The following is a 16,559-nucleotide window of genomic DNA, read 5'->3' on the forward strand; positions in this document are numbered from 1 at the left end:
TGCTTCTAGATGATGAACGCAGAGCTTTTGAGAAAGAGGGCTTAAGAGTTTGGGTTAAATCTTAATCTTCATACAGACTGCAAAGCTTGCATGGATTAATTGAGATAGGCTCTTTTTTATTAGATGATGGTGAAGATGATGAGTATTCTTTCTCTCCTCCCAGTATCAGAATGCCATGCTCATTTAGGAATAAGATAGGAAAAGATTCCGTGGGGTAGGCAATGATGTTTGGGCTACACCAGGGGTGTCAAACTGGCGACCTGTGGGCCGGATGCGTCACATGCAAGGCCCCCCAGCTCCGCAAAGGGGAAAATGGTTGCAATACGTCACATGATGGCAATGTGACACCACGGGTTTGTTACCCATGGGCTTTGCCGACTCACAGGAATCTGTGGAAGAGCGCCTAAGTTGGGGTAGCCCAATCAACATTGCCTACCCTCACGTCATCCATGATGGTGTAATATATCAAGGTTTATGTACAACTGGATTTTTTTGGGGAGGGGAATCAGGATTAGAGAGGGCAATAGGATGCAATTTTATCTTACCTTTCCCAAAAAACTTTATATTGTAGCATGTTCTAGATGTCTATTAAATTCATCAGTAAATGCTTTGAACTGTATTGAGTTAGAGGCACGTTTGGAGTTTGTATAATGTAATTGGGTTTTGAAGTTTCCATGGTTGTTGTCAGAAGATCTGAGTTTGGAATCATTAGTTCCAGCAAACACTAAAGTTTCACTAGAAAATGTAGTTACAGGTCACCCAAACTGCTTCCTTCTTTTATCCTTCTTAAGTACCACCGCCAGATTGCCTTCAAATTAAAAATTGCCTCCTTAACATTTCAACTCTTACGCTGATGTCTTCACTGTGCTGAGTCTAGTAATAGATTATTTTGAATTTAAACTAAAGCCACCAGATATTTCTGTATAAAATCGGCCATCCTTCTTTGTGAAGCCCATTGAGAGTACCGCTACTTTTGAAATGGCTGTGAGCAAAAAATAAGGAAGATGGTACTGGTAGTCTTCATCATGCAGCCATTGGTTTAGTGATTGCAACAGCATTGGGGGGAGGGTGACATGACTTACAACATCTGTTGCAACATCCCCATGGTCCAAATTTGCTCATGTGGCAACTAGCATGTACCATATTTTTGGCGTATAAGACACAGCTTCTCTCCCCCCAAAAGAGGGTGAATATTTGGGTGCGTCTTATACACCAAATGTAGTCTCACCCATCCCCACCAGAGGCCAAAAAAACAAATGCCATCAAAAAGAGAACAGAAAACATGGAAAAAAGAATTGAGACAATAGAACAACGAATGGGAAACATTGAACAATGAACAGAGAACATGGAACAAAAAGCAGTTAAAACTGATGAAAAAATTGATAGTATTCAACAAATGGTGATGATATTTGAAGGTAGACTACAAAAATTGAAGAAAAAGGTGACCAAAGAGAGAAGAAAATTGGGGAGATTGATAATAGACTGAGTGTGGTTGAAAAAGATAATTTTGGAATACTAAATTGGGAGATGGAAAGGTCAGAATTTTTCCTAAAATTCCAAAACATAGAAGAAGAAAAAGGTGAAAACCTGTTACAAATAATGATAGAAATTTTGACAAATGTCCTCGAGTTAACCCAAGAGAAGATGGCCGATGCTATAGATGAAACATTTCGAGTTTACACAAGATATGCAGCGAAAAATGAACTGCCAAGGAAAGTTCATGTACGATTTACCAAGAAAGCAATTAGGATGCAAATACCTTTGCACCTGGAGTACAAAGGCTAGGAGATTGTAGTTTTGAAGCAAATACCAAGAAAAATGAGAGGAGAATATCAATTTTTGACTAAAACCCTACTCAAAAAAGGTGTTAATTACAGATGGCTGATACCTGAAGGCTTAATGTTTGTCTGGCAAGGACAAAGATACAGAATAGATTCAATCCAAAAAGCAGAAGCACCTTTCCAAGAACATTTCGGAGAGAAGGCTGAGCAGACTGGACCTAAAGAATCAGTGACAGAATCACGAGCGATGTCTTCGGCTTCGACTGGAAAAGAAGGAGCAGCAGCAGGCGGGATCAAGATAGAAGGTGCTGTAGGTGGCATGGATATCGGAGAACTACGAGAACCTAGAACTACCAGAGCAATAAATCCTATGTATAAAACATGAATATGGAAGAGAAGAAAATGATTTCAATTAATATAAATGGACTTAATTCAGCAAATAAAAGAAAGAAAATATTTCACAAACTAGGGAAACTAAAATTGGATATAATTTGTCTACAAGAAGTGCATATTCAAAAGCAACATGAATTACTTCATTGGCAACTTGTAAAAAAAGAGGAGTGATTCTTTACATTAAAGACACAATCCCAGTGGAACAAATTTATACAGATGACGATGGAAGAATTTTGATGGTTGAAATTATGGACAATAATAAGAAAATGCTCTTAATAGCAATCTATGCGCCTAATGAGAAGCAAGATGAATTTTACAGGAAATTACACAGGAAAACAATGGACTACGCAAATATTTGTATGATGGGAGATTTTAATGGAATTGTAGATAAGAATATGGATAAACTGGGAGAAGATTAAAAGACAATATTATTTAAAAATCCCAGTCTGGCTATCAACTATTGAAGCCTTTTCATATGCAATAATATACAAAAAGGAGCAAACAGATGTGGTGAAATATTGAATGCAGAGGGTGAACTTAAATCTATGCAAGAACTGGAAAAGGAAGGTATAAAGATGAACTGGTTTTCATATGTGCAAAATACAATCTAGATATGACGAGGACCATAAAGAGGAAGGTTTTTATGATAAAATGATTGAGTTAGATAAAATTTTGATGGGTACTGATGAAAAAGTAATTTAAAAACTTTATGGACACTTACTAGAGGTTAAGTTAGAAGAAGAACAAGTTAAAGGAACTATGATAGCTTTGGGGGGGGGGAATTTTGGGCATGGGATTGAATTAGAGAAGTGGCAGAAATTGTGGTCTCAAAATTACAAAATGACAATGTCAACAGCATATAAAGAAAATTTGTATAAGATGTTTTACAGGTGGCATCTATTCCTGACGAGAATAGCAAGAATATTCAAGAATAAATCAGAAAAGTGTTGGAAATGTCATCAGACACCGGGCTCATATCACCATATGTGGTGGACCTGTGCAGAAGCTAAAAGATATTGGACTAAGATCCACACGTGGTTGGAGAAAATGACACAAAACATATAGACTTTAAACCAGAGCCTTTTAAATTGGGAATTATACCAGAAACATATAATAGAGACTTGAAATATTTGATTGTAAATGTTCTAACAGCAGCTAGAATTGTATTTGCAAAAAATTGGATAAATGAGAAAATACCAACGCAGGAGGAAATTATTCAAAAAATTATGGAATGTGCGGAAATGAGTACATTGACATTTGAAATTAAAGAACAAGAAGATGAACAATTTTATAAGGTTTGGGATTTGTTTTATCAATGGTTATATAAAAAATCACGGTAATGGAAAAAGTGGGAGAACGTTTCATATTTTAAGAATAATAGAATGGTACATGCAAAACTATAAGGGTTTAGCACTGTTAAACGCAGTAGAATGATGTAATGGAATGATGTTGTATGTATGACTTCAATATATAGAATATTTTGTTTAAATTGTAGGGATAATAACAAGTTGAACTATTGATGCAAAATGATGTATGTGTGGATTCAATATTTAGAATATTTTGTTTAAAATTAAGGAATAATCATAGTTGAAAAATTGACATATAACAAAAATGTACTTATGTTTATCTAATGAACAATTTGTCATTCGATACATAATTGTAAGTGGTGGCCATGGAAAGGATGCACAAAATCTTGTAACCAAATGACAGGCTATATGAAATGGAAGAAAGTTGTATGTGTTTTATGTTTTTATTTGTTTAAAAATTAAAAAAATCTTTATTAAAAGAAAGGCACAAGGGATGTGGTCCTGATCACAGTCACAAGTAGGCAAAGGGACATGATGGAAGTCATTGGCCTTTGAACAGAAGAGTAGACTGGAGTTTTGTTCAAATCTTCTTTCTAGGCTGCCTCAAAATTGTTCATCTTTGTTTAGCCCGATATAAAAGCAACACATTTCAGCAGCATTTGAGTTTTATGATGGGGAAATAGCTGTTTTTTTTAAATAATAGAACTTGATAAGCAACGATAAGAGCTACAGATGTTTGCTATGGGTAAGTCCTTCACTTGCGGCCACAATTGAGCCGAAAATGTATGTTGCTAGGTGAGAAATTAGCTAGGTGAATTTTGCCTAATTTATGACTTCTTGCCATATTTGTTAAGTGAGTCACTGCAGTTGTTAAATTAGTAGCGCTGTTATTAAGTGAATCTGGCTTTCCCATTCTCTGTGCTTGTACGAAGGGCATGGCCTTGGGACGCTGCAACCATCATGAATGCCAATCAGTTGTCAAGTATATGAATGTAAATCACGGGACCATGGGGGGGATGCTGCAATGGTCCTGTAAGAAATGGACATAAGTCCGTGTTTTCAGTGCCGTTGAACAGTTACTAAATGAAGCCGAGGACTACCTATATAGTGTACGTTCTGGTTAGCAACCACTTTTTTCTGATGCAGCTAGCTAATATCCTGGAAATGTTTCCTCCAGTAATCCATTCGTCTGCTCTAAGACATCATAATGCTTGCTTGCTCTATTGTATATTTTCATATATTTGTTTGAATACCTGTATATAAAATAGGCAACTTGTATATTTAATCAGTAGCCTGGTAGTCATAAATTGCAAATTTCTACCTGCCAAGGCGAGACTGGCTAGCAGAGGGAGGGAGGGGAATAGAAATGCTACGGCATAGATATTGGGCTATTGCAGTGACAAAATTTCTACTTTAAATAAATAGATTACCTTCTACTCCCATTAAGCAATGTTCTTTTTAAAACATATCAGGCAACTTATTCCTCACATTTTTCAGAAAACCCTGTTATACAATAGCCTTGTGGCATCTTAAAGAGTAATACATTTATTAATTACTCAATCAGTCAAACAATATATTGTCTTACAAACATTCTTGTGGTATTAAACTTCATGAACCGCAGTCCAATTTCTCACATGCTGGACTTTGAAATTGGAAATGAAGCTTCTTCAGGGTTGTGGAATGAACATCTGACTTCTGCGGTGTAATTGTAGAAGTTTAATGTTGACCTTTGTTATGTGCTGAATAATCTCAAATGGGAAGTATAGTTCAATCTATTCTGACGTTGCACTTTCTTCCCTTCCCTTCTTTCTTTCTACAACGATCTAGGTCTGGACTGTTTTGTGTCCCACCAGCTTCCTTACCAAAGACAGAGGATCCTCTTAACAAAAGTTGCACTAATGGGAAAGCTGAAGAGAGGCCACCCATAGACCTGGGGGCTGACCAGTGGTGTTCAGGAGGAAAACCCCCCAAGGCCAACAGAGAGGAGCAAGTCCCACCCCTCTTGCCTCCACCGCCAACCGGCAGTGTTCCTCCTTACCCTCCCTATTTTGAAGGAGCCCCCTTCCCCCCTCCATTATGGCTACGGCACACGTATAATCAGTGGGTGCCTCAGCCACCTCCGAAAACCATAAAAAGGACAAAGAGGCGCCTGTCCCGGAACAGAGACCCCGGGAGGCTCATCATGAGCACCATTCGGCTGAGGCCCAGGCAGGTGCTTTGTGAGAAATGCAAGAACACCCTGAATCCAGAGGAGGGTATCAAAGCCCACCAAAATGCAAAAGCCCAGAGGAAGCTGAGCATCCAAGATAAGGAGCAGAAAAGACACAGCGAATCTGAATATATCGAGAGAAAAAGCAAGAGGGAAAGGCGGGAGGATGAAAAGTTTTCCAGGGAACAGCTGCAAAGGACTCCAGTTATAAAAATATCTTACAGCACCCCTCAGGGAAAAGGTGAAGTTGTGAAAATCCCCTCCCGCATTCATGGTTCCGGGAAGCCATTTTGCCCTCAGCGACTTCTCCAGAATGGTGGGGACGACCAAGATGAGGCCCAGGACTCAGAACAAGATCAGGAAAGCAAGTGTTTTATGGACAAGCAATCCGGTGGGCCCCATGCTTCCATTCCAAAGCTAAAGTTAACTAGGCCCGTCCATTCCAGTGCAGAAGTGCCCCCGCCCAAAATCCGTCTGAAGCCCCACCGGCTCAGCGAGGGGGATAATGTTTCCATTTACAAAGCCGAACTTATCGATGAGATGAATGTTCTTCCCAGCAGTGGGGAGCCCGTTGCAGGTGCTGCTGCGGCGGCAGCTGCTTTCTACAGAGATTCTGCAGAACGGAGCCTAGCTGAGATGTCCTCAGGGAGCTCCTGTGAGGATGACGACTTCAAAAGGTTTCCTCAAGGCAAAGATGGACACGATAACCTGGCTTTTCTCATGAATTATCGCAAACGGAAAGCAGACTCTTCCAGCTTATCCATGTGCAGCAATGATAGCCTCGATGAATCTAAATCTTCCAGCTCAGAAATGGCATCGCCAGAAATATGTGACTTTTTACCTGGGGATGACGCCTCTGTCTCCTCATCTTCTAAAGATGACCGTAAAATTGTGCCCCCACTGACCGTTAGATTACACACCCAAAGTGTCTCCAAATGTGTGACTGAAGATGGAAGGACTGTTTCAGTTGGCGACGTTGTCTGGGGCAAAATCCATGGCTTTCCTTGGTGGCCTGCCCGTGTTCTTGACATAAATCTTGGCCAAAAGGAAAATGGAGACCCTTCCTGGCAGGAAGCAAAAGTTTCATGGTTTGGTTCTCCAACAACTTCTTTCTTGTCGCTATCAAAACTGTCCCCTTTTTCTGAATATTTCAAACTACGATTTAACCGTAAGAAGAAAGGGATGTATCGGAAAGCTATTACGGAAGCTGCGAAGGCCGTGGAACATTTGACTCCAGAAATAAGAGACCTCTTAACACAATTTGAAACATAACTTTGTCTTCAAAAACAAGTAAGTTATGGAAGTGCATAACCCCTTTGTAATTTGGTTTAGAGATACATGTATTGGTTTGCTTTTGAAGGTTCAATAGAATGCCCCTATTTCAGGGGTGCACACGCTAGAGGTACACTATTTAATACTCTCTCAAACACCCCAGTGTAACTACTGAAAATCATAAGGATTGTTCCTAATCCATAAACAAAAACCTATCCAGAAGCTTCAGTGTTTGAAATACAGCCACGTTGATGTAATCCTTCATAGTTTTGTAAAAATAATAATAATGGAACCGATATTTATTGAGGATCTTGTTTAAATGTCTTATCAGAGCTATATTTTGTCTTTTTTCTTCATCTTGTTTTTTTCCCATCAAAGTGAACAGAGCCTCAATTTGAAAGAAATTTGAGCGTGTTCTGACATGTTCTTAAGGTAATTGTTTTGTATTGATTCAGTTATGTGACAGGCAATAGCACATATTGGGAGGGGGGGTTTCTTTATTCCTTTGGGTCTTGCGTATGTATGATCATAGAAATAAAAGCTTACTTTTAAAGAATAAAAAATGGAGGCTGATATTTTTGGGGCAGGTTCTATACCTCTCCCACATTCTGTTCAGCCTCTCTCACACACACACACACACACACTCCGTGCGACATAATTTTGGCATACTTGCAGACCTTTGCCATAGAAGAGTGTGCATATTAACTTGAGCCATAGAAAATAGGGGTAAAGGGTAATCTATTTCTGACAAAGAAAAGGGTTGAGAGAAGTCTCTAACAATGATCTAGTTTTCATAGTTTATTCACAACATTAAGAGAATTTAGCATTTTACAATTGCCTGGATTCCAATTCTGGAAACCAATCTCTTTAGCCTGTTTTTGGGACTGTGATGCTTGGATTCTTGAATGTAATAATGAGCTTGCTAAGACAATCACAATTTACATCTCTAGCCAATTAGAAACCAGTAATTAAGACTCTGGGGAGAAGATTTGAAACTGAAAGAAAGAGAGATGCTTCTGGCATGGCTGGTGATATACGGGTTTTTTTCTGAGAAGAACCTGGGTCTATCAAGGCATCTGATACAATCTAATTTGCATGTTCACAGCCTACTTCCACGTTATGTTAAAGCCATAGACGAATGTAGATTCAAGGTGTTGGATTTCATCCATTTTTTAAATTACTGTCATCATTCTCCCCCTTCATCTTTTGTTTTTATTTTTAACAGTTGTCATTTTTTTTCTGAATTAGAATTTTGGAGAACTCAAGTCTGCACATATTGTCTAGATCCGAGTTAGCCGTATTTGTTCTAATGCGAATTATCAACAGTTAATTTATGTCTGCATTTTAATTGCTAAGACCAAAAACTAAACTCCTGATTTAAACATTTTATATTGATTAGGAGACGAGCTAAATCTGAGTATTGAACTCAAACAGAACCAAGAAAATATTAGAAAAAGTTTCTTCAGGAAAATAAGATTATTGTTTTTTTCTGTGTGTTTTGTGTTCACATGGTAACTTCTTCACCAGTCTCCTTTTATGAATCCAACCACTTACAGAAGGGGGAAAAAGGTTTGCTGTTTTGTTACATTAAAAGAGTTAATTATATATATTTTCACGGGTGTAGCAGTGACGTGCAGTCAGGGGAAGCAGAGCCTCACCACTGTCGTCATGAAAAGGAAAAAAAATGTAAAAGGAAAAAGGCAAGAGCTGCTGAGGTCAGGCTGAGTTAGTTGCTGCCAGAGTCACCGTGGATGATTCTGCTTAACTGTTTAAAAAAGCCTCTAAAAGAGCGCCCTCTACAGGAGGAGGCAGGAGAACGACGTGCCTCATCTAGTCTGACTTTAGGCATTTTATGATCACTCGAGCAGAGTTAAGCAAGGGTTAAAAGCCTAAAAATTCCTGACGTAGGTGAGGCACGTCGTTCTCCTGCCTCCTCTTGTAGAGGGCGCTTTTTAAAAGGCTTTTTTAAACAGTTAAGCAGAATCATCCACGGTGACTCTGGCAGCAACTAGCTCAGCCTGACCTCAGCAGCTCTTGCCTTTTTCCTTTTACATTTTTTTTCTTTTCATGATGATAGGCAAGAGTTGAAGTCCTCTCTGAAACAGCTGGAAAAGGTACATGTGGGTCGGAGGGAGGGGGAGCAATTCAAACTTCATCCTCAAGTGTAGATCCTTCCCCAAGTGTAGTTTGATTGCAGGCAGAGCCACATTGCCTTTTCAAACACACACACACACACACACACACACACACACACGGATAAAACTATATAAGCCCAGCTTCACTGATTACAAGTTTGAAAAGGAAACGTGGCTCCGCCTGCAATCAAAGGCTTGGATTAGCTCCAATCCAACTTCTGTGTTTGTGTCTGTTTGAGAGAGAGAGAGTGAGAGGGGGAAGGAGATAGTCCAATCCAACTTCTCTGTGTGTGCGTGTGTCTGTTTGAGAGAGGGGGAGAGAGGGAGGAAGGAGGGGGAGGGAGAAGAAAAAGAATGAAGGAAACTTTCGCAAAGGAGAAAAACAAATGCTGTCGCTTTAAATCGGAACTGAGCATGCCTGGCTGTAGAATTCTGGGAGTTGAAGTCCACAACTCTAAAAAAAATTTGAAATCCACCACTGTGTCAGTGCCTCACCAGCCATAAACCGCATGTCACTGGGGTGTAGTTATGCTGGTCTTGTATTCAGGTCTTTTCCCGTGTAAGATTGATATATGCATATATATGAATTAACTCTGTGTGTGTGTGTGTGTGTGTGTGTTGGTCTAAATCAGGGGTGTCAAACTCAAGGCCTGGGGGCCAGATCTGGCCCACGGGGTGCTTAGATCTGGCCTGGGGGGCCACCCTGGAAACAGCAAAGAATTGGCCTGTGGTGGCTCTGCCAGGGAAAATTGAGTGTGCGATCCTCCCAAGCTCCGTTTTTGTTGGCAGAGGATTGCAGGAAGCCTGTTCCGATCTAGGCTTCCTAATACAGTAAAAAGTACACGATTAGGCCCAAATGCCCTCTTTTTATTTCAAAGGCTGCGAATTATAATCATTCACAGCCGGTACTGAGTCCCAAATAGTTGGAAAGAGTTCTACAGGAGTCTGCCAAAGTCCTTTGGGATAAGGCTGATAAGCACCCACCTTTCTCTTCTTTGAAAACAGTGCCAAATATTTAATTAGCAATTAGCTTGCAAGGCCACACGGAGGAAAGAATCCAAACGGAGTTTCAAGGTGGTAAACTGACCAGCATGAACCAAGCGGCTTCCTGCAAAGGCTCGTGTCCCTGTGCTCCTCCTTTATGTCCTGTGGGATGGGCCAATCACCTCCAAACCTTACTCCCCAGTCGTCCTTTCTGTCTTAACTGTTCTTGCCTTCTGGCAGCTCTGCTCGTGTGCACACTGGGGACAGGGGGAGCCTGTTCCTCTGCCTCACTGCTCTCACTGCTGTCTGGCTCTGGAAGCAGGGCATAATTCCCAGGTGGCCCCGGGCCCCTCTCTGCCTCCGACGTAGAGTCCTCATCCAAGCCTTCCACAGACTCCAGGGCTAGCCCATGTTCTTCCCAGCTCCTCGCTGTCCGACTGTGCTGCCACAACAAAGCCGTCACAGCCGAAAACAGAGCTCGGGGGGGGGGGGCTGTCTCTGCTGGCAGAGTACTCTGGCCACCACAGGAGCTCCTGACACGAATGACCTCAAGCTGGTGACACCTACTCCGCCCCAGCCCCCCAGGGTCAAACATAACCATCATGCGGCCCTAAAAGAAATTGAGTTTGACACCCCTGGTGTCTTAAGTTGAGACCAGGAAATTGAAGGAACATCTCCTCCACTGGATGATTGTAATGATGCATGTGAAGCAACTCTTGTACCCCAAAGGCCTTTCCTGTTAGCAAAGGCTCTTTGGTCACTTGGCTTAGAGTATCGAGCCACGTCTGGCTCAACAATTATGGGAATTGAAGTCCACAAGTCATAAAAGAGCCATAGTTCCACTCATCCTGGAGTAGAGGATATTTGAACCTGCAGTTGGCATTATGATGCTCAACATGTAAGCATTAAGATGATTCCTCTTCAAAGTGCAATTCTCTGACCCACAAATTGTTCATCTGTAAGGACCAGGAGGATTCTGAAATGTGATGATTTTCCTACTGCTACCCAATTTCAAAATGTAAATTGTAACTACCAGATACTAATATTAACGCAGGGCTCTTTGGAAGAAATAGCAATTAGTGCTTTAGCCCAGAGACCCCCGACCCCCAGGCTTCAGTCCACTACCAGGATGTGGCCTGTTCCAAACTGGGCCATGGGAAAGATGGAGAAGGGCATGCATGAAACTCCACTTGCGCAGTGATAGGCATGAAGCTTCCCTCGTGCAACTGGAGGGGGCTTGCACGAAGCTCCACTTGTGCGAGTGGATGGTGCTTGAGCTTGTGCACTCATGCGAATGAAGCTTTGCACATGAATGCCCTCTGCTCGCGTGTGTGTGGAGTTTCACACATGAGCTCAAGCACCCTCCACTCGTGTGAGTGCAAATGCCTGCTGCTTCCACGAGTGGAGCTTTTCACACAATCGCACGCACCCTCTATTCACATGGAAAGCTCCCATTTATGCACGTGGGCGCGCCCACCTGCTGTCTGCACAGATGGATGCATGTACGTGTGTCTGCTACTCACATGGCCATTCCCCTCCTCCACCCCCACCCCCCCACGGCCTGAACCGCCAAGGTGGAGAGGTTGGGGATGGCTGCTTTAGCCAATGGTGGAATTAACTTAAGTTTACACAGGCTTTGAGAATAATGAAGAGGCAGCAATCTGAATAAAACTGTTTTAAGAAATGCATGTTTTTCATTTCATTTTAACCTTGTGAGGTTTCTTCCCCCTTAATACTATGAAGCAAGATCAGTAATGACTGCAAGGAGGAAAACAACTCCTGAGAATCTTGTCTACTCTACAATATTAAGTATTTCTTAACGCTGCAGTTGTATTTTTGCCTACGTTAAAGACTTGAAACAAGCTGGTCATTAGTGTAGTTTTCCTGCCAACACTACAGAAGTGGTTTGTCAATGCCTTTCTATGGGATATTTTTTTTCCAGTTAGCTTACAGCCCTGAATTTTCCTGTTGTTTCTCACCCAAGCATTAACCAGGTCCAGCTTGGTTAGTCTTTTTGCAATCAGCTAAATTGGCTAAGCAATTTGTATCATCGGACAATCTATGAAGCCAAGGCATATTCTACTTAGCTATGGAGAGCCGAGGTGGCGCAGTGGTTAGAGTGCAGCACTACAGGCTACTTCAGCTTTCTGCAGTTCTGCAGTTCGACTGTTCAAATCTCACCGGCTCAAGGTCGACTCAGCCTTCCATCCTTCCGAGGTGGGTGAAATGAGGACCCGGATTGTTGTTGGGGGCAGTATGCTGACTCTGTAAATGCCCTATGAAGCGGTATATAAGTCTAACTGCTATTGCTATATGGACAGAGCTGAGGAGTTCAGAATTTTATAGTTGGTTTTCTTTGCATTTGCAAAGCACCATTAAAAATATTTAGTTTTGCTGTTAAAGTATAAAATGAGGACAGATGAAATTGCAATTGTGAAGAACTAGTAATAGGCAGCTATTGTTAAAGGACCAGAGACATGGGGGTTATTTATGTGGAAGATATAAATGGTAATGCTGAAGTTCATGTAAGGTTGAGAGAAGTGAGAGGTAAGAGATATTGAAAAATACACTGTGTAATTTATCCCTTGACTTTATAAGTTATCTGAGGATGATATAATTTATTGAATTTTAAAACGTCATACAAGGCCCCCAACACGCTGCCTACAGGGAAGCACAACTATTGATTGATACAGTGGAGAGCCAGTGGTTAAGGTGTTGATTAGGATTAGAGAGACTCTTGAAGTCCAGAGTTGGCCTTAAAAGTTCCCTAGATGACTTTAGACTAATCATTATCAGCCCAACCTATTGAAAGAATTGTTGTGGGAAACAATTGAAAGAATATATATTTCTGCTACTGGAAGATAATATATAAATCATATCAATATACGTATGCATACATTTTGAATTTTACTTTTAATTTTTAGCACACGGGAAGTATCCTAATTTGAAGGCCTCCCCCCTTGGAGGGATCAAAATCAGAAGTCTTCTAGAAAAGTCAAAATGGTTCATTTGAACTTCCCGGAGGCTGGTGATTGGAGCTGCTGGCTACAAGGGGGGAGTCAGAGAGACAAAGAGGACTAGGTAGTAGCCCTCACGCCGTTAGGCGTGCAAATCGTATATCTATAAACCAAAATAGCAATAATACATTCTGGATTAGTGCGCTTGAGATTGTGATTTTATTTTATTTCAAAATGACCGGCTTAGTTCAATGTAACAGCGGTTTTGCACCTGTCTTTCGCAGTATTCTTTTCAAATTTGGATACTGTAAAAGAATATTACTAGTCTACATAGGCAGATTACCTATCTAGAATCTCTAATCTGTGCTCTCCAAGCAGAAATTAGGTGTCCAATTCGGCCATTCCACACTATGGAGATGCCACGCTATCAGCCCCCCTCTACCGCAAAGATCCCGCAGGAGAAGAGCAGTCTGGACAACCGTGGGATCTAGCAGGGTGAGAGCTGTGAACCATAAACACAAAGCTTTTGCTGTGACCCAGCATAACAGTTATAGCGCCCCTGCTGACCTTAATGGGGACACTAAAGAGACAGGTCAATGTGGTTGTGGTAATGATGACTCAGATAAGCAGGGGATAGTGGTCCAAAGTCAAGAACTTTCTTTGGAAAGGCGAAATGGAGACCCAGGTATCACACATCAGTCGCACAAGAAGATCAAGGTATGTAAAAAGAGAAGGCACCTTCTGGTTGGTGATTCAATCGTAAGGGATGTAAATTTAGGAAAGGATATGGAGGTTTTAAAAGAGGTCAGATGTCTGCCAGGTGCTACTGCCAGCAGAGACAAGAGGCGTATTCTTAAAATAGTCAAGAATGCAAGTAAGGACTGTGACGTTGATGCTGTTACACATCTTGTCACAAATGATCTGTCCCAAAAAGATGTACTTTCTGTGAAGAATGATTTCCAGAGCTTGGGGTATGAACTTAGCAGTGTAGGTTGTAGGCTTATCTTTTCAGAGGTTTTACCAGTATATAAGGAACAAAAAGGGAAGGGCCAGCATGTAGCAGAGTTTAATGTGTGGCTAAAGGAGTGGTGTAAAAGGGAAGGCTTTGGTTTTATTAGTCATGATGTCTGCAGTTGGTCCAATGAAAAACTGCACAAAAGACATGTTTTGCACCCATCCAAGAAAGGGACTGAGTTACTTGGCATTAAATTCACAGATTTTCTGGATAAACATTTAAACTGAACAGGGGGGACAGAGAATTATTACAGAACATTCCTGTCCCCAGCAATCTAAAACTCATAGGGTTATCGGTGCATGTAACATAGATGTTTCTGCAGGTAAGATTATCACTCCTACTGTCAAGCAAAACCAAGCATTTAATAGTGAGTGCCATACCATGTGCATGAATCATACAAGTGGCAAGAAAATAGGAATAGTCAGGCATAACACAGGTTATGTAGACAGTAAACAAAGGGTCAATCAAAATGACCTCAAATGTCTATACACCAATGCACAATGTATGAGGAATAAACAGGTGAATTAGAAATTCAAGTAAATGAGGGCAGATACGATATTGTTGCCATTACAGAAACTTGGTGGGATGAAACCCAAAAATGGAACATACAGCTAGAAGGATTTAAATTATTTAAAAGAAATAGACCAAATAAAAGAAGAGATGGAGTTGCACTATATATAAGAAATAACTACATCTCTACAGAAATAAAACACAACAATGATAAGAACTATCTTGAATGCATTTGGGTCAATATTAAAGATTGGGGGGTGGGGAAAATGACATTGCCATAGGTCTATACTTCAGGCCACCCGACCAAGCAGAGGTAGATGAACTTTTTGCTAGTCAGCTAACTAAGGGATGTAGGAAGCACACCACAATAGTAATGGGGGATTTTAATTACCCTGACATCAACTGGGAAACAAACTCTGCACCAAGTGGAAGATCCAATAGGTTCCTAACAAACCTAGCAGACAACTTTCCCAAAAAGTAGAGAAATGAAAAAGGGGATCGGCCATATTGGACTTAATTCTCACTAACAGAGAGGAAATGATAGAAGGTGTTGAAGCCACAGGAACCCTGGAGGCAAATGACCATGCAATATTGGAATTCAACATTATGCAAACACAAGTAGTAGAACAAAGTCAAATTAGAGTCTTGGATTTTAAGAGAGCTAATTTCAATAAACTTAGAGCTTGGGAAGAATTCCATGGATGAGAATCATCAAGGGGAAAACAACTCAAGAAGCTTGTGAAATTTTGAAAAATGAGATTACAAAAGCCCAGTCTAGCACAAGACCAATGAAGAAGAAAAATAACAGCTCCCAAAAGAAACCAGCATGGCTGCATAAATAACTTTGACAAATTGAAAGACACAAAAGTTAAGTATAAAAAGTGGAAAGGGGGACATAACTAAGGCAGAATATCAGGAAATAGCCCGAGCCTGTAAAGATGAAGTAAGGAAAGCTAAGGCTCACAATGAAGAAAGGCTTGCCACAAAAGTAAAAAATAACAAAAGAAAAGCTTCTTCCAACATGTTAAAAACAAGAAAAAGGTTAAGGAAACAATTGGTCCATTGCTGGGAGAAAGTGGCAAGAAGGTGACAAGCAACAGGGAGAAAGCAGAACTATTTAACTCATTTTTTGCATCTGTCTTTACTCAAAGGGATAAAACAGTCCAACTTAACAAAAACAGCACCACAAGAATCAGATTAGGAACACAAACTGAAATAGGGGAGAAAATGGTAAGTGAGCACCTGTCTACCCTAGACGAGTTCAAATCACCAGGACCGGATGGATTACACCCCAAGGTTCTGAAGGAACTGGCAGACGAGATCTCAGAACCACTGAACTATATCTTTCAGAGATCCTGGCGCACCGGGGAACTGCCAGAGGACTGGAAAAGAGCTGATGTGGTTCCCATCTTCAAAAAAGGGAAAAAAATATCCAGGAAACTATGGACCTATCAGCCTGACCTCAATACCAGGAAAGATTCCGGAAAAGATAATCAAGCAATGAATTAGCAAACACCTAGAAGTAAACAAAGTAATAGGCAAAAGCCAACATGGGTTTGTCAAAAACAGATCATGCCAGACTAATCTTATTGCATTCTTTGACAAAGTGACAAAATTAGTGGACCAGAGAAATGCCATCAATATAGCTTACTTGGACTTCAGTAAGGCATTTGATAAGGTAGACCATAAACTACTACTAGATAAAGTAGAAGAATGTGGGTTGGACAGCATCACCATCAGATGGATTCCTAACTGGCTGACCAACCGCACTCAACTTGTAGTCTTCAATGGAACTGAATCTACATAGAGGGAACTTATCAAATTTGCAGATGACACCAAGCTGGCAGGAATAGCCAACACTCCAGAAGACAGGCTTAAGATACAGAAGGATCTTGACAAACTTGAACATTGGGCATTGTCCTATAAAATGAAATTCAATGGTGAAAAGAGTAAGGTTATATATTTAGGCAAAAAAAATGAAATGCACAGGTACAGT

General features: G+C 40.8%; 1 protein-coding gene across 2 annotated transcripts in view; it reads left to right on the forward strand.

Moving 5' to 3' along the window:
* PWWP2B (PWWP domain containing 2B) overlaps positions 1-16,559 on the forward strand; it is a 41,008-nt gene that overhangs the window by 15,812 nt on the left and 8,637 nt on the right. Inside the window, exons 2-3 of one of the 2 annotated variants that reach the window (XM_087726029.1) lie at positions 5,309-6,980; positions 7,341-7,498. In XM_087726029.1, the coding sequence (XP_087582155.1) occupies positions 5,309-6,962 (1,654 nt within the window). In that variant the 3' untranslated portion in view covers positions 6,963-6,980; positions 7,341-7,498. Of the gene's footprint in view, positions 1-5,308; positions 6,981-7,340; positions 7,499-16,559 lie in introns of those variants that run through there. The other variant, XM_087726028.1, reaches the window with a different exon arrangement.

Source organism: Thamnophis sirtalis, unplaced genomic scaffold (assembly GCF_051295495.1).
Source record: "Thamnophis sirtalis isolate CommonGarterSnake01/CBP01778 unplaced genomic scaffold, rThaSir2_p1.2 scaffold_11, whole genome shotgun sequence".
NCBI classification, from domain to species: Eukaryota; Metazoa; Chordata; class Lepidosauria; order Squamata; family Natricidae; genus Thamnophis; species Thamnophis sirtalis.